Below are 27,284 nucleotides of genomic sequence, written 5' to 3'. Positions count from 1 at the left end.
CTGTTCTGGATGATGAGGGGGCTTGAACCAGAGACCCTCCAGTTATAAGTAACGCATTACCTCCAATGCTATCATGTAGCCAGTCAGAGTCTGGACCCAGTGAAAAAGGTCAGAGCACACTTATATTAGCACAGATCAGAAGAAACAAAGAAACCTGACAGGACTACACTCTAGTGTCTATAACACTCTGTGTCCACCCAATATCTTCCCTCTCTCTGAACCACTACTCAAGGGGAAAAGAGAAAGAACAAAAAACAGAGTGAGATGAAGGGTGAGACAGTATGAAACAACCCCGCTGAAGTGTTACTGAGAAAGAGGGAGGAGTGTGTTTCATAGAGCTGACAAGATCATTCATCTCTCCCTTCTTTCACAACCTGAGGCAATCAGATCCACATCTCCTCACATAGCTGACAGAATCACACAGGCGGATCCTCACTGACCACTGATCAGTGCTCAGTATGATGGGGAATGGAATGTTATTCTTTACAACATTCCAGTTGCTCTGAAATCTCACAGTTATTGTAAGATAACAACACGCCTCGATTACTTTGGAAATGTAGCAGTTTCTCTGAAATGTTAAGTTATTATTATGGAGTTTTAGTTTTCACAACATATCAGTTTTCCTGAAATGGAACAGTTATTGTAAGATAACAACTTGCCTCGAATGACAAAATAACTCCTCATCCCTTTCATCGTTAGCTAGACACAGGCAGAAACCTGACAAAACAGTTGTATTGTTCAGTGTTATCACAGCCTTTCGGATCTGTTGTAAGCTGCTGTTATGTTTGCCAGCAGCGTGTTAACTTTGAATATGTGTAGACAGAGTACGTGTTACTACTGCACTCCGATACCACTGCACACCAAACATAGACGAAGTCGACGACAGTCACAGCTCCCGAAATAGGAGAGCAGTGATGTTGTTCAATTTATATATACAGTATAAATATATTTTTTCACCTTTATTTAACCAGGTAGGCCAGTTGAGAACAAGTTCTCATTTACAACTGCGACCTGGCCAAGATAAAACAAAGCAGTGCGGCAAAACAACAACACAGAGTTACACATAAACAAACGTACAGTCAATAACACAATAGAAAAATCTATGTACAGTGTGTGAAAATGTGGAAGAGTAGGGAGGTAAGGCAATAAATAGGGCATAGAGGCAAAATAATTACAATTTAGCATTAACACTGGAATGACAAATGTGCAGATGATGATGTGCCAGTAGAAAATTGAGATACTGGGGTGCAAAAGAGCAAGAGGATAAGTAACAATATGGGAATGAAGTTGGGTGGGCTATTTACAGATTGGCTGTGTACAAGTACAGTGATCGGTGAGCTGCTCTGACAGCTGATGCTTAAAGTTAGAGAGGGAGATATGAGTCTCCAGCTTCAGTGATTTTTGCAGTTCGTTCCAGTCATTGGCAGCAGAGAACTGGAAGGAAAGGCGGCCAAAGGAAGTGCTGGCTTTGGGGGTGACCAGTGAAATATACCTGCTGGAGCGCATGCTACAGGTGGGTGTTGCTAAGGTGACCAGTGAGCTGAGATAAGGCGGAGCTTTACCTAGCATAGACTTATAGATGACCTGGAGCCAGTGGGTTTGACCTGTTATTTGTGTTGTTGTAGATGAGTGGTCACCATTAACTCTCAGCATAAGGTGGGGTAGCGTGCTGTATCTGTCTGCCTGACAACCAATCAGAGGGAGGGATTCCTGATGGAAGAGGGTAGGAGGGAGATTCAGGGATTACATCTGACCTCTGCTTATAGTTTGAGAAGACAAATACAATAAGCCCGTCCTCCTATAGCTCCTCCCACCATCCTCTATTTCAGTCTTTAGCACATTCTCTCTTCCTTATTCCCTCCTTCAGGTTCTCTACAATCCTTTGGGGGATGTCTAAACCAAGTATGGCCTTCTGTTGTTTGCCAATGCATACACACGCATATTTTTACATTTTAGTCATTGAGTAGACACTTATCCAGAGCGACTTACAAGAGCAATTAGGGTTAAAGGACAGATTTTTCACCTCGTCGGCTCAGAGATTCGAACCAGAGACCTTCCGGTTACTGGCCGAAAGCTGTTAACCGGTAGGCTACCTGCCGTCCAGCGCACAGACAGACAGACAGACAGACAGACACACACACACACACACACACACACACACACACACCACACACACACACACACACACACACACACACACACACACACACACACACACACACACACACATACACATACACATACACATACACACAAAACCAATATCAGTTGAAGTATAACTGATTGACTAGCCCTGCTAGTCATAGAGGGGTGTTTGCTTATCTGCTGCAATATTGTCCATTTGTCGTAATCACGGCACAGCATAGGCTTCTACTGATTGTGAATGCAGAGTCATTGTTATAAATGAAACAGAGACAGCTTGCCTGTATAACTGACTGGGTGCTATTTCAGGTTTGTGTTCCTCTGCTCAGGGAAGATGCAGCACCAAGGAGGCAGCAGCATTGTCATGTTGTAAAGATTTAGAGCTATGAGCACACAGTAAGAAGACGTCTCTGACCAACACAGGATCCAGTACACTTCTTGTTTGTCTCTAGTGTGAAGGGCCTATACAGTTCAACGGAAGTGCAGCTGTATTCCGCATCTGTGCTGAGGCCATGACCATAGAAGAATCCTTGTATATGTAATTTTGCTGTACTGAAACAAAGAGGTATGACTGCACAACTGTAGGACTCATTTAGCTTCTCCTAGGCAGAGTAGTAGCTACTGTAAGTAGATTGTGTTACCTGAAACCATGGCGTTAGCAGTAAATGCTCTCTACGAGGCTGTACTTTAGCTGGGATGTGTAAAGCCAGTGAGATTTGGGGCTGTGAGGCAACGTGATGACCAGAGACTCAGAGGAGCACAGTCGTCACCTTCTGCTGCACCCTCTGTTGCCTCCTACATCTACTGTCAACCCCCACCCCCCCCGTTCTCTTAAAAGGCCATTTCTTGCTGGCGAAGGCCCCCCCGGGGGGTCCCTGGATGCCTGGGACACGGATCTAACCCTTCTCATCCTGCTTGCACCCCTGAGCAACCCGATAGGAAGACGATTAGGGAGAGGTGTGTAAATGTCACAGGACGCAGGGACCTCATCACGGAACACCGCAGGGGGTTCTGGGAGAAAACAACCCCCCCCCCCGGCATGGTAGACGCACTGCTATTAACAGTCTGAGGGGCATTCTGTTTGTGTTAGCTAATCTAGTTTGGGAAGGAGAAAGTAACTGTAAAAAAAAAATGCGCGGCTGCATACGCATCAATATGCCTTAGGAATGTCTAGACGTATTCATTAGTAGGACTATAGTAGCAAAACATTTTGTGTAAATTTGGTAACATTTTTATGAAACCTTTCATTGGGTTAATCAATTAAAATCTTGCATGGAAAGTTATTGCTCTCCCATTAAAATGTTATAGTGGAATTCTCAGTGTGTCAGAGATCTCACTACCTCTACGGAGTTATTTTCAGAACAGGGTGATAATTGAGCTGTTGCTTTTTACAGCCGAACAGAAGTCTTCTCTCTCGTGTAGCATCAATGTTTATTATTGGAAATATGAGAGGGAGTTTTCCAGACCAATGACTGGGAAGGGTTTCAGATAAATCTAGCCTGACACCTTCGCTACAGCACCGTTACCTGTGAGTTAGTTAGTGATGATGCTTATGAGGACATGTCAGTGATGAGTTCTCCTATAAATTAGCAACATATTAGTTATAAAGAGAGTGAGGGAATTTGCCATTGTTAATCTCATAAGAAAAAGCTCTGCCTACCCTTCAGCGAAACCAACTAGAGAGTTACCATGATGGGGTTTTTGCTCAACATGTTGGCTCAAGTCCTTGTAAAATCCCAAGGCAATGGTTTGAGCTTGATATGGTCAGAGCTTGTTGTGATAGCGTTCTATTCCATCCGTATTCTAATGATATTGGGGTAAGAACCATAAGGATCTTGTCCTTCACCAATCCTGACCGTATATTGATTATTTTGAGATTATTTATTTAGAGGTTGATATAGTGGTGTTGTGTTTCCACCCTGCAGGATACAATGGTTGATATAGTGGTGTTGTGTTTCCACCCTGCAGGATACATTGGTTGATATTGTGGTGTTGGTGTTTCCACCCTGCAGGATACAGTGGTTGATATTGTGGTGTTGTGCTTCCACCCTGCAGGATACAGTGGTTGATATTGTGGTGTTGTGCTTCCACCCTGCAGGATACAGTGGTTGATATTGTGGTGTTGTGCTTCCACCCTGCAGGATACAGTGGTTGATATTGTGGTGTTGTGCTTCCACCCTGCAGGATACAGTGGTTGATATAGTGGTGTTGTGTTTCCACCCTGGACACAGTGGTTGATATTGTGGTGTTGTGCTTCCACCCTGCAGGATACAGTGGTTGATAGTGTTGTGTTTCCACCCTGGACACAATGGTTGATATTGTGGTGTTGTGTTGTGTTTCCACCCTGCAGGATAATGTGGTTGATATTGTAGTGTTGTATTGTGTTTCCACCTTGCAGGATAATGTGGACCTGGGAGACCTGATGTTCTCTCTGTGCTACCTGCCCACCGCCGGCAGACTGACCATCACCATGATCAAGGCCAGGAACCTTAAGGCCATGGACATCACTGGGGCATCAGGTAGAAGTCAACACTACCACAAAAATACATCATATCTCACTGTGGATTTCTATTCAGCACATTACTATAACACTGTGTGTTTCTATTTAATATTACCTAACATCAACATATGATGTGTACAACAAAAATAGCACAGCAGACTCTGTCTCAGTCTCAATGTCTCAGTCTCAATGTCTCAGTCTCAATGTCTCAATGTCTCAGTCTGTCACTCTATGTCTCTATCTATCTATCTCTCTAGACCCGTATGTGAAGGTCTCTCTAATGTGTGACGGTCGGAGATTAAAGAAGAGGAAGACCTCAACTAAGAGGAACACTCTGAACCCTGTCTACAATGAAGCCATAGTCTTTGATGTCCCCCCAGAGAACATTGACCAGATCGGCCTTCTGATCGCCGTCATGGACTACGACCGGTGAGTAAATGGGCTTTAACTCAGAGATCCAGTAGTTTTTAACTCAGTGACTCAGTAGCTTTTAACTCAGTGACTCAGTAGCTTTTAACTCAGTGACTCAGTAGCTTTTGAAAGTGCTAGCTATTGCCCTCATTAAACGGCATTTTGACTATGCTAGTAGTTCCTGGTTTGGAGGCTTATCTAAACTTATGAAGGGGAAGCTCCAGATAGCCCAGAATAAGCTGATCAGGGTGGTATTGCAGGTGAGTCCACGTACTCACATAGGCAGGAGCTGCTTTCAGGAACTGAACTGGCTGCCTGTTGAGGCTAGGTTGTCCCAGATTAGACTAGGTTTGGTTAACAGGAGTATTTATGGTCCTGCACCCGAATATCTAAGTGATTACTTTCCTCGTGTTAGGGATGCACACAATCACAGCACCAGATCAGGTGTTGCTGATGTGTGCTTATACAGGTTCAGGAGTAATGCTGGGAAAGATACTTTCTTATGTACTGGAGCCTCAGAATGGAATGAGTTGCCTCTGCCCATAAAAACAACTTCCTCTCTGGGCAGCTTTAAAAATAAAGTAAAAATATGTTTGAAGTCTTCTGTGCCCATATGAATAACCCCTATGTTGCAACTGGAATGATGAGATAGATGTTCTTCTTCTCTGTTTTTGTTTTATTATTTCACTGCCATACTGTGTTGGATCTTGTCCAGCCATCTTGTCTCAAGAGGACCACAATGGAAATAAGTCCCAGACTTTATTGTGTGTTATCCTCAATGATTTTATTCATGTGCCCGTATAGCTTTTTCAAGTTTTATGTGTGCTTGTTTTTTAAAATGGTCGAAATAATAAATTAAACTAAAAGCTAAACTCAGTGACTCAGTAGCTTTTAACTCAGTGACTCAGTTGTTTTTAAATTGTGGTTCTTATGCAGTATATACCCTTGTGCTACTTCTCAGTCTCTCAGGTTTCTTGTAGCCCCTTGAGCGTGTAGATACCTCCAGTCAAGACAATACTGATTCAGAATTGATGCAAGGACTATAGAAGGTTAAAAAGCTTTCAATGCAGATGGGAGTGAGTTAGAGAAGGTTACATTACCCCGGAGCCTCCTATCTTCTGGGTAGCAGTCCAACATCTCCTCGTCTTTATCTTCCTTCTATTCTTTCTCTTATCAATTCTCATTTTAGTACCGCTATGTTTTTCTACCATGGCAAATGTATCATCATTACTGTGAAGGCAGACATATTCACATGATCACCTAGCTTTGAATGAGTGTTCTGTCACACCGTTATTGAAAAGATACTCTCATTCTGTCACATCATTTAGTTCTGTCACACCTTTCATACAGATGCAATATGAATGTTCTTTCCTGAGATTTCACATCCCATCATACATTTTGGTTGATGCCCTATTTTTCGCTGAATTCACACATTTTCAATGAGTCATGTGATTCACTTTAAATCCACACAGGGTTACTGTAATGTTCTATCTAAAGTTAGGAATAAACTTGTAGGTTTATCTTACTACCCAAATAAACGTTAAGTTTAGGTAGAGACAGTACTCCTTCATCTCCAGTCCAAAGGCAGGAGTAATGAAGGCCTCTGTGTGTTTCCCTATCCAGTGTAGGCCATAATGAGGTCATCGGGGTGTGTAAAGTGGGCACCGATGCAGAGCACCTGGGCCGAGACCACTGGAGCGAAATGCTGTCGTACCCGCGAAAACCCATCGCCCACTGGCACCCGCTCATAGAGGTAAAGCCGGTGTTCGTTTGTGTGTGTGTGTCCACATATGTCTTGTTTCCAAGTGCAACATTTTCAAGGTTTGTCTCAGCTGAAATAGGTTTGTATTGCATACTGTCAAAATGACTCAAATACCTGGCATCTTTGAGCTGACTAGTTTGACCTATGTCTGGTGGTTTCAGACTTCAGACGGTAGAGTGCCGTTACCTGCCACAGAAACTCATTCATCAAAATTATCCTCCTCTTTTCTAAGGTCTCATTCTTCTCTATAATCAATACCCTAAGAGGCTCTCAACCTCTCTACCTCTCCAAGTGCAAAAAACCTCCATTGTTAAAAACAACCACAGCTGAGAATGCCAAGGCTTTCAGCGAGTAGGTGTACCTTGATGGCAGCAAGAAGCATGGCAGCAAGAATACTGATTCTTCTGAAGAAGAATCAAGGCCTTTCTACATTTCATGTTTACATTGCATTGTATAAGATGTTGCTATGTACAAGGTAGCTGAACAACGGTATACATACAATAGCTGACATTAATTGGAAATATATAATAATACACCTATTATTATGGTGGATAGATTGAGTGGAGAGGAGTGTTGAGGAGTTGAAGGAGAGTGTGTGTGACCTGTGCACTCAGCCTTGCATAATGGCTTTATTGTGTTGGCATCAAAGGAGACAGTCTTCCTTTTAGAACACAGCTGAGTGAACCACCAAGGTCTAGAGAAAGAGCGAGGGAGAGAATGAGAGAGTGAGACAGACAGATAGGGAGAGACATGCTGTAGATTAAGTGAAAGAGACAGTACGAGAGCAAGAAAAGAGATAGACAGAGCAGGATTTGAGAAAAGGAACAATTAAGCGGACTATTCTGTTTGCTTCAGGGTTACTTACTTAGTTAGTTACATTATGTGACTATGCTTTGAAATCCTAATTTGAGCCCCCAGGAAAGCACATCTGTTATTTAGCAGTCTGCCTCACCAGCCATTTGAATCAGTGTTGTTCTGCCTTCACAAGGCCCTCCCCCCAAAAATCACATATTCAAAACACGCCCGGGACGCAAAAGGACTTCAAACGCAACTATGTTTGTGTGTGTTTGTTTGCTCTGTAACCCATCACTCTCTCCCTCACTCTCTTTCTGTAATGGCTTCTGTCTTTTTGCTTTTAAGCCAGCAAACAAAACAATTACTGTCAAGAAGAACTAAACCTTTCACTGGAAAATACATCTGACTTTGATGAGATGAAAAGAGAGGAGACGTTTTTCTGCTTGCTTAACTAACCGATTCTGAGCGGCTAGATTTCTGCAAGCGAAAGAAGAGAGTCAATCAAGTGCTTTCATGTTGAAGTGCTGGGAGTTTGAGAGAATCTTTGTTTTCACTACGGGTGTTTTACAGAGTAGTTCTGTTTGGCAGCTCTCTAAGGAGGATTCAGAGGCAATAAAGATCATTTCCAAAACATATTTTAGTTTGGCACAGCTTGTTGCTTATCACCTACAATTAGTGAGAGAGTCCTGAATTAGTGAGCTCTTATTAATGTCTTTAGGTCACAATTGCTGCTATTAAGCTTTAACTGCAGTGCAGTGAACGTCACTTTCTAACAGAACTCACAATTTAATTGGTTTATCGAAGTACCAGATTTGGTCAATACTCTGACCCGAAGTGATCTGTTATCTTCATCCCCTCTACAGAATGTCTCTAGGACTACTAATCTACATTTACACAGCTATCTTTATTGGAGGTTTATCTCTCTTTCGTCTCTCTTTCTCCCACAGTACCAAGGCACCACAGGTGGGAGCCAGGCAGGGTCTTGTAATTCCCTGAAGACTCCTCCGTCTCCGTAAGCCCGTAAGCTTAACCGTCTGGTCCCTCCAGGAATACGACCACAAGGAGAAGAGCCAGGCGGCCCAGCCCAACCGTAGGAGCACCGTCCCGCTGAGTGGTCGACATACTGTTATACGTCACGACCGTTAGCGGTCGATCTCATGGTTATCAGAGACCAAGCATTGTCAGCTCTGTGTCTCTGGGACAGGACGTTTGCATGGGGAGTTGGATTGATTCAGTTGCATGTTGAGTGACCACATAATATGGTTGTTTTCTTTTTTATTCAGTTCCAAAAAGAAAATCGATGACAAGAACAACCAGAAGGTTTTAACAGTTTGGTCTAAGCCTGAGTTTGAAGTAAGCGTTTTTTACATTAGTCTTGCTCTACCTGTTTTTAATGGGGTGTGTCTGTATTGCACAGTGTACTTAAAAACAACCAGTCGAACTGACATACATATTTCATTTGGAAACGGTGCATGAGGTCATGGTTTTTGGTGGAATATCTTCTCCTCGATTTCTTTCGGTTTCTGTTCTTGGAATAGAATGTTCTGTCGGATGATCACATGACATGTGCAGTGGCAATTCATTTCTTAGACTTAGTACCTGTACGTAAAAATGTCCTTTCAAATGTTATCAATAAATATTTATTAATAAAAACACAGCTGGGTGGTCAATGTTAACAATCCTCACCTGTTGCTATGACAACTACAGATCGTCTTGAGGTGATAAAAGGCAAGTGTAAAACCATATGGTAATGAAAACCAAGATGCCTAATATGATCATGTAAATTAATACAATTATTGTGTGTAATTGGGGGACGGTCATTCTATAAGTCATTACAACAAGCTAAATTTCAAAATAAAATAGGAAAGGTACAAATTGAGTGACTGTGAAATACTGTAGAGAGAGGGGGAGAGACGACCAAGACCAGAGAGAAGGGGTATCAAGAGATAGTCATATGACATTTAACTAAAATAAACAGCGAAACTGTGTGTGTGTGTGTGTGTGTGTGTGTGTGTGTGTGTGTGTGTGTGTGTGTGTGTGTGTGTGTGTGTGTGTGTGTGTGTGTGTGTGTGTGTGCGGGAGTGTGTGTGTGTGCGGGAGTGTGAGTGTGTGTGTGCGGGAGTGTGAGTGTGAGTGTGCATGCATATGAAATGTGCTTCTGTGGATGTTTATGTTTGCATACACATAGCAGGATGGAGAGCTTCATTTCAGAGGGGAGTGACCTAAATCTCGGCTGTTAGTATATTGTAATATTGTCATTCAAAGAATTATAGATTAACATCTCGTGAATGCAACCGCATTGCCAGATTTAAAAAGAACTTTACTGGGAAATCACACTTTGCAATAAACGACGTGGTATGCTCAGAAAAATAGGCTAGGCGATACATGTTAGCGCCATCTTGGAACCATCTAAAATCAAATATACTATTGTAAATATTCCCTTACCTTTGATTATCTTCATCAGAAGGCACTTCCAGGAATCCCAGGTCCACAACAAATGTAGTTTTGTTCGAAAAAGTTAATAATTGATGTCCCAATAGTTCCTTCTTGTTAGCGCGTTCCGAAGGCTACTCATAATGTACTGAAGCGTGCGGGACTTGTCATCACGAATGTGAAAAAATATATATTTACGTTCGTTCAAACATGTCAAACGTTGTATAACATAAATCTTTAGGGCCTTTTTCAACCAGAGCTTCAATAATATTCAAGGCGGACGATTGCATTGTCTTACTAAACGTTTCAGAACAAAAGGGTTCCCATGGGCGCCCGCGTCATAGTAGTAATGGCCCTCCCCCTGTGACCAAATTCCAAGCCTCTCTTTGGGTCAGTTTCTACCATAGAAGACTCAAACCACTTTGTAAAGACTGTTGACATCTAGTGGAAGCCTTAGGAAGTGCTAAATGATTAATAAGTCCCTGTGTGTTTCAATGGCAAAGGCTTGAAGTGATTCCACACATCAGATTTCCACTTCCTGTTCGGATTTGTCTCAGGGTTTTGACTGCCATATGCGTTCTGTTAAACTCACAGACACCATTCAAACAGTTTTAGAAACTTTAGAGTGTTTTCTATCCAAATCTACCAATTATATGCATATTCTAGTTACTGGGCAGGAGTAGTAACCAGATTAAATTGGGTACGTTTTTTATCCGGCCGTGCAAATACTGCCCCCTATCCCCAACAGGTTTTAAACAATGCCACTTTAATACTGTTTACATATCTTACATTATCATCTCATATGTCTATACTGCCTATGCCGCTCGGCCATCGCTCATCCATATATTTATATATTCATATTCTTATTCCATCCCTTTATATTTGTGTGTATTAGGTAGTTGTTGGTGATATTGTTAGATTACTTGTTAGATATCACTGCACTGTCAGAACTAGCACAAGCATTTCGCTACACTCGCATTAACCTGTTATGGCTAGGGGGCAGTATTTTCACGGCTGGATAAAAAACGTACCCGATTTAATCTGGTTACTACTCCTGCCCAGTAACTAGAATATGCATATAATTATTGGCTTTGGATAGAAAACACCCTAAAGTTTCTAAAACTGTTTGAATGGTGTCTGTGAGTATAACAGAACTCATATGGCAGGCAAAAACCTGAGAAGATTTCATGCAGGAAGTGGCCTGTCTGACAAGGTGTCGTTCTTCTTGTCTCTGTTTATTGAAGAGTGAGGATCTTAGCTGTCCCGTGACACTTCCTACGGCTGCCATAGGCTCTCAGAAGGCGGCAAAACGCTGAATCGTGGCTTTGCAGGCTCTGGCTGAAACAAAGTAGCGCGTTTGGGTAGTGGCTGGTTACAGTACTGTGAGACTCAGGCTCGTGCCCGCGTTGACCGAAAGCTTTGTTTTCTTTCCTCTGTTTAGCTAAATGGACATTCCCGGTCGGAATATTATCGCTTTTTACGAGAAAAATGGCATAAAAATGGATTTTAAACAGCGGTTGACATGCTTCGAAGTACGGTCATGGAATATTTAGATTTTTTTTGTCACGAATTGCGCCATGCGCGCGACCCTGATTTACCATTTCGGATAGTGTCTGGGACGCACGAACAAAACGCTGCTATTCGGATATAACGATGGATTATTTTGGACCAAACCAACATTTGTTATTGAAGTAGCAGACCTGGGAGTGCATTCTGACGAAGACAACAAAAGGTAATCAAACTTTTATAATAGTAAATCTGATATTGGTGAGTGCTAAACTTGCCGGGTGTCTAAATAGCTAGCCCGTGATGGCTGGGCTATGTACTTAGAATATTGCAAAATGTGCTTTCACCAAAAAGCTATTTTATAATCGGACATATCGAGTGCATAGAGGAGTTCTGTATCTATAATTCTTAAAATAATTGTTATGCTTTTTGTGAATGTTTATCGTGAGAAATTTAGTAAATTGTTAGCAAATTCCCCGGAAGTTTGCGGGGGGTATGCTAGTTCTGAACGTCACATGCTAGTGTAAAAAGCAGTTTTTTGATATAAATATGAACTTGATTGAACAAAACATGCATGTATTGTATAACATAATGTCCTAGGTGTGTCATCTGATGAAGATCATCAAAGGTTAGTGCTGCATTTAGCTGTCTTCTGGGTTTTTGTGACATGATATGCTAGCTTGAAAAATGGGTGTCTGATTATTTCTGCCTTGGTACTCTGCTGACATAATCTAATGTTTTGTTTTCGCTGTAAAGCCTTTTTGAAATCGGACAGTGTGGTTAGATAAAGGAGAGTCTTGTCTTTAAAATGCTGTGAAATAGTCATATGTTTGAAAAATTGAAGTTTTTGTATTTTTGAGGAATTTGTAATTCGCGCCACGCCTATCATTGGATATTGGAGCAGGTGTTCCGCTAGCGGAACATCTAGATGTAAGAGGTTAACATCTGCTAACCATTTGTATGTGACCAATAAAATGTCATTTGATTTGATTTGATTTATGTTACACAATTTCTGATATTTCTCATGCCTTTTATTTTCTTGCAGAAGTAAAAACAGGAAATGCATCACCGATGCCTCTACTGCCATTAATTCTAATTAGACTGGTTTGGATTTCTCTCTGATGAAAATGGCTGCCATTATCACTACATTCTATAACTTTGAGGGATTATGTAATAGCCCCTTTAGTAATTTAATAGATTCTCTATGGAGTTGACCACCAGACGACAGGGGCAGATAAACTGTCTTTCTCTCTGTGTGTGTGTGTGTGTGTGTTGTATGTCGTATGGAGAGAGCACCACTTTCCTCATCACAGAACATCAATAAATTAGAGTACCATTGTTGTAGTGTTGCATCTCGCTGTATGATGCCACATCCTTTACATCAGCTCTGCTGTCTGGGTACCTCCATGAACTCTACCACTGTCCTGTCCACCACAGATTAAGATTTTTACATGGCCATTTGGGGCTTCTTCATGCTCCACCTGCCACAACGTGATGATTTCTCTGTTATCTCATCCCAGCTAGGGAGGCCAATGGCAATGTATTTTTTCTTCAATGCTTTTTTCTGTATCATTATATCAAGCCAAGACATTGCCTTTTACTTCAGGTCCCACATCCCATGGGATATAAAACACACCATCTCATGGTCTTACTGCTTTAACGCAGCTCGTCAATACTGCTCTTTCACAGGTCATTGTCATGGACCACCATAAAGAGAGAGCGTATATCACCCCTACTTCTAGGGCTGTCAACAGACAGAGATTGGTGCAACTGCACTGTAGAACATCCTCTTCCATATCTGCTCCCCATTACATTCAGCTAGCTGCAGTCTGTTTCTTTTCTATTGTCCCTCTCTTCTCCTCTGTCTAGCATATAGCATCACTCAGGCCGTTGGTTAGAGTTGCTGTGATGTAGATAAGGCCTCTCATCCCTGACTGATATAAACCAGGCCATTAGCTAGCTGCGCTGCTGTTGGATGTTGCCGTGCTACAGATGAAAAATGTTGTTACCATTAGTATGCACAGTGTCACAGGTCTCTCTGAGCACCTTTATGACAGCCAGCCTGCTGTCGCCTCTCATCTGGTTAACAACCGTGACCCATGGTCCACCTACACCAACCATTACTGTATGACAATAGGGTGTGTGTGTGTGTGTGTGTGTGTGTGTGTGTGTGTGTGTGTGTGTGTGTGTGTGTGTGTGTGTGTGTGTGTGTGTGTGTGTGTGTGTGTGTGTGTGTGTGTGTGTGTGTGTGTGTGTCTGTGTCTGTGTGCACGTACGTGCATACCTGCAAACCTATCGTTAGTGGTCTGAGTGAAATGGATACATTTCTGTGATCCATCCAGGTGCCTACAGAGGTGTTAGCCTATCATGTTGTGTGAGCTTTTATCACTAATCGCCTCAGAGGATGACACACAGAGTAATTATCAGGCTGACATGTAGCAGCACTTAAAAGCTGACACTAACAGGCGCTGAGCGAAGGAGGCTTGCTATCTTTTACGCTACATGTGGCAGCGATCTGCTTTTAATAGTGCAGACATAGAGGAGGTATGAATAGACGTGTTGCCATGACTCTTGCCCACAGGGCTGCATGTATTCACTGAGTCGCCTCTTGGACTACAACAAGCATGTATTCTGATTGCCAACAGTAGTAGTCTGTTGAATGTGGCACTTGATAATCAACTGTATAATCATTCTCATTGTGGAGTGATTGACCTGTGCTCAGCCACTCTCTCCTTGCATCATGATGCAGGCAAATAATTAGAAAATAAACTGCTGCAATAGGGTGAAGGCAGAGGTTGAATATGAGTACAGGCATAGAGAGGGAGAGGTAGAGAGAAGTAAAGAGAGAGACAGGCATAGAGTTGTAGGATCTTCATTTGATCCAGTTTGCTACAGCAGGAAAATAAAAACATACAGGCAGACTAGATCTATAGAAATAGGCAGTTCCAGTGTTCTGGGTTGATAGGTGGATAGGTAACTAACTTGATGATGTCACAATGCCCCTTTTCCAGGGACGGAGCACTAGTTATAATAAGGGAACATTATGAGGTAACATGTTGCCACGGAAACACACTTATGTCATAATCTCAGACCACATTAAAACTGTCAGACAAGCTCAGGTAGAGCGCATTAGCTACATTCGAACGATCTCTCGACCTGTAACTGATTTGATTGATTACAACAATACACTACCTTGTCGGGACATGGGTCAGAGACTAAGTGACCCTGTCCCTGAGGTATCCCCTAGGGAGAATCCAAAGGAGACACAGGAACATAAAGATAAACCCAAGGAGAAGAGGATCCCTCAAGCCCTGACCTTTCTTCAGCTGTTTACACTGCTGAGCTGCGTCAAGGTGAAGAAAACACCCTTTGATCCCTCCCAGAGTGGTGAGGGGAGAAAGGGAACGACGATAAACGAGACGAACAACAATAATGACTCTGATACTGGTGAGTGTTAGGAGTTGTATATTGATTAGTGCTGCTACATAGTACAATTATTTAGGCTTCACATGGAAAAAAACAGGTCACATGTCTTAGAAATGTTTCACTTACAGGCTTGGACTACTCTGCAGGTGACGTGAAAAGGATCAAGGACAAGAGTAAAGGAAAGGTTGGGGGAGAGAAACATTGCATTGAATCTCAGGACCACAAATGCAGAACCACACCGGAAAAAGAAAAATACATTAAACAAAGACCTAACTCGGTAAGACATCAAAATGTGCTTATTAATGAGGATTTACCAATGCATTTGACAGCTGATAATGACCACAATAAGGAAAACACAGCATATTGTGTTGATTTTAATCCTTTGACAAGGCTTGACAAATGTGATAATGTCACAATGCCCCTTCGGATGGGATAGCCCCTAATAGTTATTAGGAAAAGTCAACTCTGACCTTTGACGTTTGAAATTGAAATGGTTAAGGTAAGGGTTAAGGTTAAGGTAGGGGTTAAGGTTAGGGTTTAGGGTAGGGACGTCCCAAGGATCACGGACAGCACTAACCCTAGTTATTATGGGGTAACATTATGACATGGAAACACACTTAGGAAATAATATTTGCTGCCAATCAAGCTAGAGCTCATTGGCTACATATATTCAACATTGATATTGTAGTTTGAAATATCAGTAGATTTCTAACTGATGTACTGATTGCGACACTGAGGTCTCCCCCAAGGAGAAAGCAAAGGAGACCCAGCAGAAAGAGAAGAAGAGCATCCATCCAGCTGTGGCGGCCCTGCAGCTGTTCACTCTCTTCTGCTGTGGTGGGAAAGTCAAGCTGAGGAAGACTCGTCCCTCTCAGAACAGACAGAATAGAAAGGACCAGGACAAAGATAATGCATCTGATACTGGTGAGTGTTATGGGGTGTCTGTTGATTAGATATAGATTGAGATTGGCTCCACTTGGAAGAAAGTGTCTTCAAAATCAAAATGTCTAATCTACACAGGCTCGGACTTGTCTGGAGGTGATGTTACAACCAAAAGGGTAAAGGACAAGAGTAAGGGAAAGGTGGGGAGGGAGAAAGACCAGACTGAAGTTCAGCTGTTGAAATCATCTCAAGACCACAAACCCATAAGTACAACACCAGAAACAGACAAGGGAACTAATTCGGGACAAAGACCTAACTCTGTGAGACAACCAAACATGCTATATCATATTTTATTGTGAGCAGATCTTTCCCATAATGCTGTCATCATTGGGTGTTACAATTGTGTCATGCAGGAAAATCGAATGACACCCCGGCAAGTGAAGACCCCTGTGGAGGAAATTTACATAAGACCTGACTCTCCGACTCTACCACGTGCCCACGTAAGTTACTGAAAACTAAATTACTATACGGACAGACAAAGATTCAAACATCTAGACAATTTCCCCTATGACCTCAACCTAACCACCCTTTTCCTCCGTGTAGAGCTCCCTCTCTCAGTTTTCCCTGGCTAGGAGCCTGGCCATCCTCCCGCTGGAGTGGCAGCTACCTGGAGTCCCTCTGACCACCTCGTCTATGGCAACTAGGACAGAGAGAAAGCCATCCTCTACCAACACTTCGACACACGCACAGATGGAAACACAGACAACAGATATGAACACAGACTCACAGACCACTGCCACCTCTCAGAGCCAGATCTCCACAGTCTCATCGGAGACCATGATAGATGTTCACACGTCAGACTCCATTACCCAGACCTCCACTCTTGACATGGCCCTGACACCTGACAGCACTAAGGACATGATCACTACTGATGAGGATGTGAAGGATGACTCTGCTAAAGATTTGATCTCCACCCTAACAGACACCTCTATGGAGAAATCCATCAGTGAGATCAGCCTGAAAGACCTCATCGCTGAGTATGAAGATGACAATGAGCTGAAGGATATGGCTGCCTCCGCTATCCCTGATACTGATAATGCCAATGAGGATGCAAAGCTGCTGGAGCATGCAGCACTTTATGACTTCATGTTGACAGTGGAGACCGAGCTGCCTCTGCATCTCTGAAGAGTCAATAGGCCTAATGAACATTTCAATGTAGCAAAAGCTATACTATGATCAATTAATAAAACATTTTTTATGCAGCAAATTCTCACTACTGTTGACATGTGACGCAGCATGTTTAGATTAGGCCTATTTGTTTGAATTCACCAAAAATAATAAATATTACTGCCTTGGGAACAAGCAAACCACTACAGGTAGGGGAGAGTGAATACATCAGCATAGAGTTCATTTGGACAATAATGATCCATAGGCATATTGCATTCTGTAATGTATGAAATAACATTCACCTGCAGCGAATACAAATCAGATGTGTTCTATTTTCTCCCTCTGTCCTTCCCTCCCACATCCAGATGAGGTTTATATTGTCATGTTATCCAGCCCTTAAACTGTTTAGCATTTTAATAACACCTCGCAAACTCAGGGCCTAATTACCTTTGTTTCAAATGCATCAAATAGTCCTCCTATCACCACATATCTGGGCCACCTGAAGGTGCTGTGTTACTGGTGGGTTTCCAACAGATTACAGGGAGATTGGTTAAGTAAGTCAACCTAAATAAGGATGGTGGGAACATCCTCATACTACAGCACATCATTCTCTTTGCCTATATTACAGGAGGGGAGGATATATTGGTGTCATCAGAGTAATTGATTAGCACACATACTGTATGTGTCGTTTTATCACCTTGAATGTCGACAAAATAGAGAGCTTTGAAACTATTCAATTAAGTGTTAAAATACCATGTGAAAAATGCTCCGTTAGAAAATCACTTTGAGAATTTAGGTATTTTATGAAATCTCACAGGTAAGATTTCGGTCAAACTTTACTTTTCTGTCTCTGTCATGCCTGTGGTCACCAGCTGTACAGCCTCCCCAGAGCTGCATATTCCAGTGGCCTACATGCATGGATAATGAGCTGAGAAGTAGTAGTAGCAGCACATCGTTTAGGGCTACAGCCAAGCTGTCCTTCACCTGAGAATCCCCCTAGTTGTACATGAGTGCACTCTCCACAATAAAGATCAGCCTGACATCAACATACTGTTGACAAAGTAGACATGGAATGAAATCAACATAACATAGATACTGTACATGTATGTAATTAAACATGACGTTTTTGATGACTGTTAATCTAGAAAAGATGCAGAACATATTATTCTCAGAATGGGGAGGGAGAGAAGAGAGAGGGGGATGAATGGGTGGATATAGAGGAGACACAGTAGGAGGGATGGTGGGATGTGTCCATCTATGAATTCAAATATTAATCTACCCAATAAGGGGATCAAAGGGTCTCTCACCCAGGTGTACACACAGACATGCACGTACACACAGACATGCACGTACACACACAAAAGCACACACACACGCTCACACCCACTCCTCTATCCACATGAAGTGGTCAGGGCATCACAGTGATCTAGTTACATGGACATTGAGGCGGCAGGGTAGCCTAGTTGTTAGAGCGTTGGACTAGTAACCGAAATGATGCAAGATCGAATCCCCAAGCTGACAAGGTACAAATCTGTGGTTCTGCCCCTGAACAACGCAGTTTACCCACTGTTCCTAGGCTGTCATTGATAATAAGAATTTATTTTTAACTGACTTGCCTAGTTAAATAAAGGTAAAATAAATTGAGAAAAGGCATTTCATTCCACTAGAGACAGTAACATTGATGAGGTCTCCAACAAGTCTGTGAATCAAAAGATTACATCATCATTTTAATCCAAGTACTTTTCATATGACTGCACAGTTAGATACATATTACTACAGTGAGGACCATTAATAGAGATCCACACTCTTTTCACACTTCGGTAGGCTATCTATGCCAGGGGCTATTCTAGATCCTGAGCTACGAGTATCCATTGACCTGGCCCATCATGGCTTTAACTGACCAGTCTATCCACAGGGGGATACTACTGACAACACATTGAAAGTGGGTGGGGTTATATCCTGCCTGTTTGGCCCTGTCCGGGCGATTCGTCGGATGGGGCCACAGTGTCTCCCGACCCCTCCTGTCTCAGCCTCCAGTATTTATGCTGCAGTAGTTTATGTGTTTCGGTGGGCCAGGGACAGTCTGTTATATCTGGAGTATTTCTCCTGTCTTATCCGGTGTCCTGTGTGAATTTAAGTATGCTCTCTCTAATTCTCTCTTTCTCTCTTTCTTTCTCTCTCTCTCTCTTTCATTCTTTCTTTCTCTCTCGGAGGACCTGAGCCCTAGGACCACGCCTCAGGACTACTTGGCCTGATGACTCCTTGCTGTCCCTTGTCCACCTGGCCGTGCTGCTGCTCCAGATTCAACTTTTCTGCCTGCGGCTATGGAACCCTGACCTGTTCACCGGACGTGCTACCTGTTCCAGACCTGCTGTTTTCAACTCTCTAGAGACAGCAGGAGCAGTAGAGATACTCTGAATGATCGGCTATTGAATGCCAACTGACATTTACTCCTGAGGTGCTGACCTGTAGCACCCTTGACAACCACTGTGATTATTATTATTTGACCCTGCTGGTCATCTATGAACATTTGAACACCTTGGCTATGTTCTGTTATAAACTCCACCCGGCACAGCCAGAAGAGGACTGGCCACCCCTCATAGCCTGGTTCCTCTGTAGGTTTCTTCCTAGGTTCTGGCCTTTCTAGGGAGTTTTTACTAGCCACCGTGCTTTTACACCTGCATTACTTGCTGTTTGGGGTTTTAGGCTGGGTTTCTGTACAGCACTTTGAGATATCAGCTGATGTAAGAAGGGCTTTATAAATAAATTTGATTTGATTTATAAATAAGGGAGAAAGACCAGACTGAAGTTCAGCTGTTGAAATCATCTCAAGACCACAAACCCATAAGTACAACACCAGAAACAGACAAGGGAACTAATTCGGGACAAAGACCTAACTCTGTGAGACAACCAAACATGCTATATCATATTTTATTGTGAGCAATTTACGGTCTGTAATGTGCTGTTTTTGCTGGCCCTGCTCATAGGACATGATGGACAGTGTGTGTGTGTGTCTTCAGAAATGTGTGTGCATGCATTCCTAGGCATGCATGCGTGGTTGCAAATTAATATATGTGTGTTTGTTTGTGTGTGTCTGTCTGTCTGTCTGTCTGTCTGTCTGTCTGTCTGTCTGTCTGTCTGTGTGTGTGTGTGTGTGCATGTGCATGTTGTGTGTGTTTGTGCGTGGATACCTGCAAATCTATCGTTAGTGGTCTGAGCGAAATGGATAAACTACTGTGATCCATCCACTATCACTAATCGCTTCAGCGGATGACACACAGAGTAATTATCAGGCTGACATGTAGCACTTAAAAACGGACTCTAACAGGCGCTGAACCAGGGAGGCTTGCTATCTCTTTTGCTACATGTGGCAGCGATCTGCTTTTAATAGTGCAGACATAGAGGAGGTATGAATAGACATGTTGCCATGACTCTTACCCACTGGGCTGCATGTATTCACTTAGTCGACTCTTGGACTACAACAAGCATGTATTCTGATTGCCAACTGTAGTAGTCTTGTCACGACTGTCGGATGAAGTAGACCAAGGTGCAGCATGGTGAGTGTACATTTTCCTTTTTATTGAATGTCGCCAGCAAAACCAATAAACAATACAAAACGACCGTGAAGCTTACAGGGCAAAGTGCCACAAACAAAGTTAACTACCCACAAGGACAGGTGGGAAAAAGGGCTGCCTAAGTATGGTTCCCAATCAGAGACAACGATAGACAGCTGTCCCTGATTGAGAACCATACCCGGCCAAAACAAAGAAATACAAAACATAGAAAATAGAACATAGAATGCCCACCCAAATCACACCCTGACCAAACCTAAATAGAGACATAAAAAGGCTCTCTCAGGTCAGGACGTGACAAGTCAGTTGAATGTGGCACTTGATAATCAACTGTCTAATCATACTCTTTGTGGAGTGATTGACCTGTGCTCAGCCACTGTCTCCTTGCAACATGATGCAGGCAAATGATGAGAAAATAAACTGCTGCAATAGGGTGAAGGCAGAGGTTGAATATGAGTACAGGCAGAGAGAGAGAGAGGTAGAGAGAAGGAAAGAGAGAGACTGTCACGACTTCCGCCGAAGTCGGCTCCTCTCCTTGTTCGGGCGGTGTTCGGCGGTCGACGTCCCCGGCTTTCTAGCCATCGCCTGTCACGTCCTGGCCAGTATAAGGGTTAATTGTTATTGGAGTTTGGTCAGGACGTATTTGAGGGTATTTGTTTTATGTGGTCCGGGGTGGTGTTTTGGTAAAAGGGTGTTTGATGTAGTATTTCCGGGTTTTTGGTTTATGGTCTATGTTTATGTATTTCTATGTGTAGTCTAGTAAGTGTGTTTCTATGTAGAGTTAATTGGGGTGGACTTCCAATTGAAGGCAGCTGTGTGGTGTTGCCTTTGATTGGAAGTCCTATATTAGTTCTGTGTTTAGCCTTGTGCCTTGCCAGACTGTCTGTATATCGTTCGTTCACTTGTTTTGTTATTTTGGTGTTCATTTTGGGAAGTTAATAAACGTCAAGATGAGCTTACACATACCTGCTGCATTTTGGTCCTCCATTACCGACGAAAACCGTGACATCACCGCTCCATTTTTCATGTATCCATTTGTTTTGTCTTGTTCTCTGCACACCTGGTTTTCATTCCCCAATCAATTCATATGTATTTATTCCTCTGTTCCCATCATGTCTTTGTGTAGGATTGTTTGTGTTATGTGTATTTTGATATTGTGGATATTGTTACGCGCATTACTTTTTGTCTATGTTCCGTGTTTTGGGCACATTTTATGTTATTTTTGTGCTGTCATTTTGACCGGAATAAAAGTGCGCCTGTTCACTACACTCTGCTCTCCTGCACCTGACTTCGCCTCCGATACACACTCCTAACAGAGACAGACATACAGTTGTAGGATCTTAATTTGACCCAGTTTGCTATAGCAGGAAAATAATTCTGCAGCAACAGGAAATGTGAATTATTATGTGGATAATAATTAATGGAGATTTTTTTGTAGGGTTTGATACATTGTTTATTTAGGCAAATCAAGTCTGACATTTTAAAATGGAAAATACAAACTTACAAAGCCTTTTGTAATACAATACAAGTTTGCATTTCTTGTTCTGCAGTACAAATCTCAGAAACAAAAGAGTGATCAACTTAAGATCCTACATCTGTACAGACAGACAGACATACAGACCTTCAGGCAGACTTGGTCTATAGAAATAGGCCGTTTCAGTGTTCTGAGTGGATATGTGGATAGGTAACTAACTCGATGATGTCACAATGCCCCTTTTCCAGGGACGGAGCACTAGTTATTATAAGGGAACATTATGAGGTAACATGTTGCCAAGGAAACACACTTATGTCATAATCTAAGACCACATTAAAACTGTCAGACAAGCTCAGGTAGAGCGCATTAGCTACATTTGAATGATCTCTCAACCGATAACTGATTTGATTGATTACAACAATACCTTGTTACAACAACCTTGTCGTGACATGGGTCAGAGACTAAGTGACCCTGTCCCTGAGGTATCCCCTAGGGAGAATCCAAAGGAGACACAGGAACATAAAGATAAACCCAAGGAGAAGAGGATCCCTCAAGCCCTGACCTTTCTTCAGCTGTTTACACTGCTGAGCTGCGTCAAGGTGAAGAAAACACCCTTTGATCCCTCCCAGAGTGGTGAGGGGAGAAAGGGAACGACGATAAACGAGACGAACAACAATAATGACTCTGATACTGGTGAGTGTTAGGAGTTGTATATTGATTAGTGCTGCTACATAGTACAATTATTTAGGCTTCACATGGAAAAAAACAGGTCACATGTCTTAGAAATGTTTCACTTACAGGCTTGGACTACTCTGCAGGTGACGTGAAAAGGATCAAGGACAAGAGTAAAGGAAAGGTTGGGGGAGAGAAACATTGCATTGAATCTCAGGACCACAAATGCAGAACCACACCGGAAAAAGAAAAATACATTAAACAAAGACCTAACTCGGTAAGACATCAAAATGTGCTTATTAATGAGGATTTACCAATGCATTTGACAGCTGATAATGACCACAATAAGGAAAACACAGCATATTGTGTTGATTTTAATCCTTTGACAAGGCTTGACAAATGTGATAATGTCACAATGCCCCTTCGGATGGGGTAGGGCCTAATAGTTATTAGGAAAAGTCTATACGGAATCCATGGAACGTCCCAACTCTGACCTTTGACGTTGAAATTGAAATGTTTAAGGTAAGGGTTAAGGTTAAGGTAGGGGTTAATGTTAGGGTTTAGGGTAGGGACGTCCCAAGGATCACGGACAGCACTAACCCTAGTTATTATGGGGTAACATTATGACATGGAAACACACTTAGGAAATAATATTTGCTGCCAATCAAGCTAGAGCTCATTGGCTACATATATTCAACATTGATATTGTAGTTTGAAATATCAGTAGATTTCTAACTGATGTACTGATTGCGACACTGAGGTCTCCCCCAAGGAGAAAGCAAAGGAGACCCAGCAGAAAGAGAAGAAGAGCACCCATCCAGCTGTGGCGGCCCTGCAGCTGTTCACTCTCTTCTGCTGTGGTGGGAAAGTCAAGCTGAGGAAGACTCGTCCCTCTCAGAACAGACAGAGTAGAAAGGACCAGGACAAAGATAATGCATCTGATACTGGTGAGTGTTATGGGGTGTCTGTTGATTAGATATAGATTGAGATTGGCTCCACTTGGAAGAAAGTGTCTTCAAAATCAAAATGTCTAATCTACACAGGCTCGGACTTGTCTGGAGGTGATGTTACAACCAAAAGGGTAAAGGACAAGAGTAAGGGAAAGGTGGGGAGGGAGAAAGACCAGACTGAATTTCAGCTGTTGAAATCATCTCAAGACCACAAACCCATAAGTACAACACCAGAAACAGACAAGGGAACTAATTCGGGACAAAGACCTAACTCTGTGAGACAACCAAACATGCTATATCATATTTTATTGTGAGCAATTTACGGTCTGTAATGTGCTGTTTTTGCTGGCCCTGCTCATAGGACATGATGGACAGTGTGTGTGTGTGTCTTCAGAAATGTGTGTGCATGCATTCCTAGGCATGCATGCGTGGTTGCAAATTAATATATGTGTGTTTGTTTGTGTCTGTCTGTCTGTCTGTCTGTCTGTCTGTCTGTCTGTCTGTCTGTGTGTGTGTGTGCATGTGCATGTTGTGTGTGTTTGTGCGTGGATACCTGCAAATCTATCGTTAGTGGTCTGAGCGAAATGGATAAACTACTGTGATCCATCCACTATCACTAATCGCTTCAGCGGATGACACACAGAGTAATTATCAGGCTGACATGTAGCACTTAAAAACGGACTCTAACAGGCGCTGAACCAGGGAGGCTTGCTATCTCTTTTGCTAAATGTGGCAGCGATCTGCTTTTAATAGTGCAGACATAGAGGAGGTATGAATAGACATGTTGCCATGACTCTTACCCACTGGGCTGCATGTATTCACTGAGTCGACTCTTGGACTACAACAAGCATGTATTCTGATTGCCAACTGTAGTAGTCTTGTCACGACTGTCGGATGAAGTAGACCAAGGTGCAGCATGGTGAGTGTACATTTTCCTTTTTATTGAATGTCGCCAGCAAAACCAATAAACAATACAAAACGACCGTGAAGCTTACAGGGCAAAGTGCCACAAACAAAGTTAACTACCCACAAGGACAGGTGGGAAAAAGGGCTGCCTAAGTATGGTTCCCAATCAGAGACAACGATAGACAGCTGTCCCTGATTGAGAACCATACCCGGCCAAAACAAAGAAATACAAAACATAGAAAATAGAACATAGAATGCCCACCCAAATCACACCCTGACCAAACCTAAATAGAGACATAAAAAGGCTCTCTCAGGTCAGGACGTGACAAGTCAGTTGAATGTGGCACTTGATAATCAACTGTCTAATCATACTCTTTGTGGAGTGATTGACCTGTGCTCAGCCACTGTCTCCTTGCAACATGATGCAGGCAAATGATGAGAAAATAAACTGCTGCAATAGGGTGAAGGCAGAGGTTGAATATGAGTACAGGCAGAGAGAGAGAGAGGTAGAGAGAAGGAAAGAGAGAGACTGTCACGACTTCCGCCGAAGTCGGCTCCTCTCCTTGTTCGGGCGGTGTTCGGCGGTCGACGTCCCCGGCTTTCTAGCCATCGCCTGTCACGTCCTGGCCAGTATAAGGGTTAATTGTTATTGGAGTTTGGTCAGGACGTATTTGAGGGTATTTGTTTTATGTGGTCCGGGGTGGTGTTTTGGTAAAAGGGTGTTTGATGTAGTATTTCCGGGTTTTTGGTTTATGGTCTATGTTTATGTATTTCTATGTGTAGTCTAGTAAGTGTGTTTCTGTGTAGAGTTAATTGGGGTGGACTTCCAATTGAAGGCAGCTGTGTGGTGTTGCCTTTGATTGGAAGTCCTATATTAGTTCTGTGTTTAGCCTTGTGCCTTGCCAGACTGTCTGTATATCGTTCGTTCACTTGTTTTGTTATTTTGGTGTTCATTTTGGGAAGTTAATAAACGTCAAGATGAGCTTACACATACCTGCTGCATTTTGGTCCTCCATTACCGACGAAAACCGTGACATCGCCGCTCCATTTTTCATGTATCCATTTGTTTTGTCTTGTTCTCTGCACACCTGGTTTTCATTCCCCAATCAATTCATATGTATTTATTCCTCTGTTCCCATCATGTCTTTGTGTAGGATTGTTTGTGTTACGTGTATTTTGATATTGAGGATATTGTTACGCGCATTACTTTTTGTCTATGTTCCGTGTTTTGGGCACATTTTATGTTATTTTTGTGCTGTCATTTTGACCGGAATAAAAGTGCGCCTGTTCACTACACTCTGCTCTCCTGCACCTGACTTCGCCTCCGATACACACTCCTAACAGAGACAGACATACAGTTGTAGGATCTTAATTTGACCCAGTTTGCTATAGCAGGAAAATAATTCTGCAGCAACAGGAAATGTGAATTATTATGTGGATAATAATTAATGGAGATTTTTTTGTAGGGTTTGATACATTGTTTATTTAGGCAAATCAAGTCTGACATTTTAAAATGGAAAATACAAACTTACAAAGCCTTTTGTAATACAATACAAGTTTGCATTTCTTGTTCTGCAGTACAAATCTCAGAAACAAAAGAGTGATCAACTTAAGATCCTACATCTGTACAGACAGACAGACATACAGACCTTCAGGCAGACTTGGTCTATAGAAATAGGCCGTTTCAGTGTTCTGAGTGGATATGTGGATAGGTAACTAACTCGATGATGTCACAATGCCCCTTTTCCAGGGACGGAGCACTAGTTATTATAAGGGAACATTATGAGGTAACATGTTGCCAAGGAAACACACTTATGTCATAATCTAAGACCACATTAAAACTGTCAGACAAGCTCAGGTAGAGCGCATTAGCTACATTTGAATGATCTCTCAACCGATAACTGATTTGATTGATTACAACAATACCTTGTTACAACAACCTTGTCGTGACATGGGTCAGAGACTAAGTGACCCTGTCCCTGAGGTATCCCCTAGGGAGAATCCAAAGGAGACACAGGAACATAAAGATAAACCCAAGGAGAAGAGGATCCCTCAAGCCCTGACCTTTCTTCAGCTGTTTACACTGCTGAGCTGCGTCAAGGTGAAGAAAACACCCTTTGATCCCTCCCAGAGTGGTGAGGGGAGAAAGGGAACGACGATAAACGAGACGAACAACAATAATGACTCTGATACTGGTGAGTGTTAGGAGTTGTATATTGATTAGTGATGCTACATAGTACAATTATTTAGGCTTCACATGGAAAAAAACAGGTCACATGTCTTAGAAATGTTTCACTTACAGGCTTGGACTACTCTGCAGGTGACGTGAAAAGGATCAAGGACAAGAGTAAAGGAAAGGTTGGGGGAGAGAAACATTGCATTGAATCTCAGGACCACAAATGCAGAACCACACCGGAAAAAGAAAAATACATTAAACAAAGACCTAACTCGGTAAGACATCAAAATGTGCTTATTAATGAGGATTTACCAATGCATTTGACAGCTGATAATGACCACAATAAGGAAAACACAGCATATTGTGTTGATTTTAATCCTTTGACAAGGCTTGACAAATGTGATAATGTCACAATGCCCCTTCGGATGGGGTAGGCCCTAATAGTTATTAGGAAAAGTCTATACGGAATCCATGGAACGTCCCAACTCTGACCTTTGACGTTGAAATTGA

At 42.5% G+C, this 27,284-nt stretch overlaps 2 protein-coding genes and 1 long non-coding RNA gene across 4 annotated transcripts in view; all 3 read left to right on the top strand.

Moving 5' to 3' along the window:
* The window catches only part of LOC106562305 (synaptotagmin-9-like), a 50,596-nt gene extending 41,342 nt beyond the window's left edge, over positions 1–9,254 (top strand). Inside the window, exons 4-7 of the mRNA XM_045689212.2 lie at positions 4,541–4,661; positions 4,900–5,071; positions 6,677–6,806; positions 8,558–9,254. Coding sequence (XP_045545168.1) covers positions 4,541–4,661; positions 4,900–5,071; positions 6,677–6,806; positions 8,558–8,626 — 492 coding nt within the window. The 3' untranslated portion in view covers positions 8,627–9,254. The remainder of the gene's footprint in view (positions 1–4,540; positions 4,662–4,899; positions 5,072–6,676; positions 6,807–8,557) is intronic.
* A 5,161-nt stretch (positions 9,255–14,415) lies between these two features.
* Positions 14,416–17,117, top strand: LOC106562304 (uncharacterized). 2 transcript variants are annotated; one of them, XM_045689206.2, is made up of 6 exons: positions 14,416–14,996; positions 15,122–15,252; positions 15,713–15,899; positions 15,996–16,177; positions 16,271–16,357; positions 16,461–17,117. In XM_045689206.2, exons 1-6 carry the CDS (start codon positions 14,603–14,605, stop codon positions 17,040–17,042), a joined length of 1,563 nt encoding a protein of 520 aa, XP_045545162.2. In that variant the 5' UTR covers positions 14,416–14,602; the 3' UTR covers positions 17,043–17,117. The 2 variants fall into 2 exon arrangements, with proteins under 2 accessions (XP_045545162.2, XP_045545159.2); XM_045689203.2 differs by having other exon boundaries at positions 14,418–14,996; positions 15,104–15,252.
* Positions 17,118–21,971: 4,854 nt separating this feature from the next.
* LOC123725239 (uncharacterized) lies at positions 21,972–23,980 on the top strand. Its single transcript, XR_014379318.1, has 4 exons — positions 21,972–22,763; positions 22,871–23,019; positions 23,503–23,689; positions 23,786–23,980. It is a non-coding gene; the product is annotated as an uncharacterized LOC123725239 (long non-coding RNA).
* Positions 23,981–27,284: the final 3,304 nt, after the last annotated feature.

The sequence above is a fragment of the Salmo salar genome, chromosome 11 (assembly GCF_965601325.2).
Source record: "Salmo salar chromosome 11, fSalSal1, whole genome shotgun sequence".
NCBI classification, from domain to species: domain Eukaryota; kingdom Metazoa; phylum Chordata; class Actinopteri; order Salmoniformes; family Salmonidae; genus Salmo; species Salmo salar.
The sequence above is the reverse complement of the archived record's forward strand: the minus strand, read 5'-3'. Positions and strand labels throughout refer to the sequence as shown.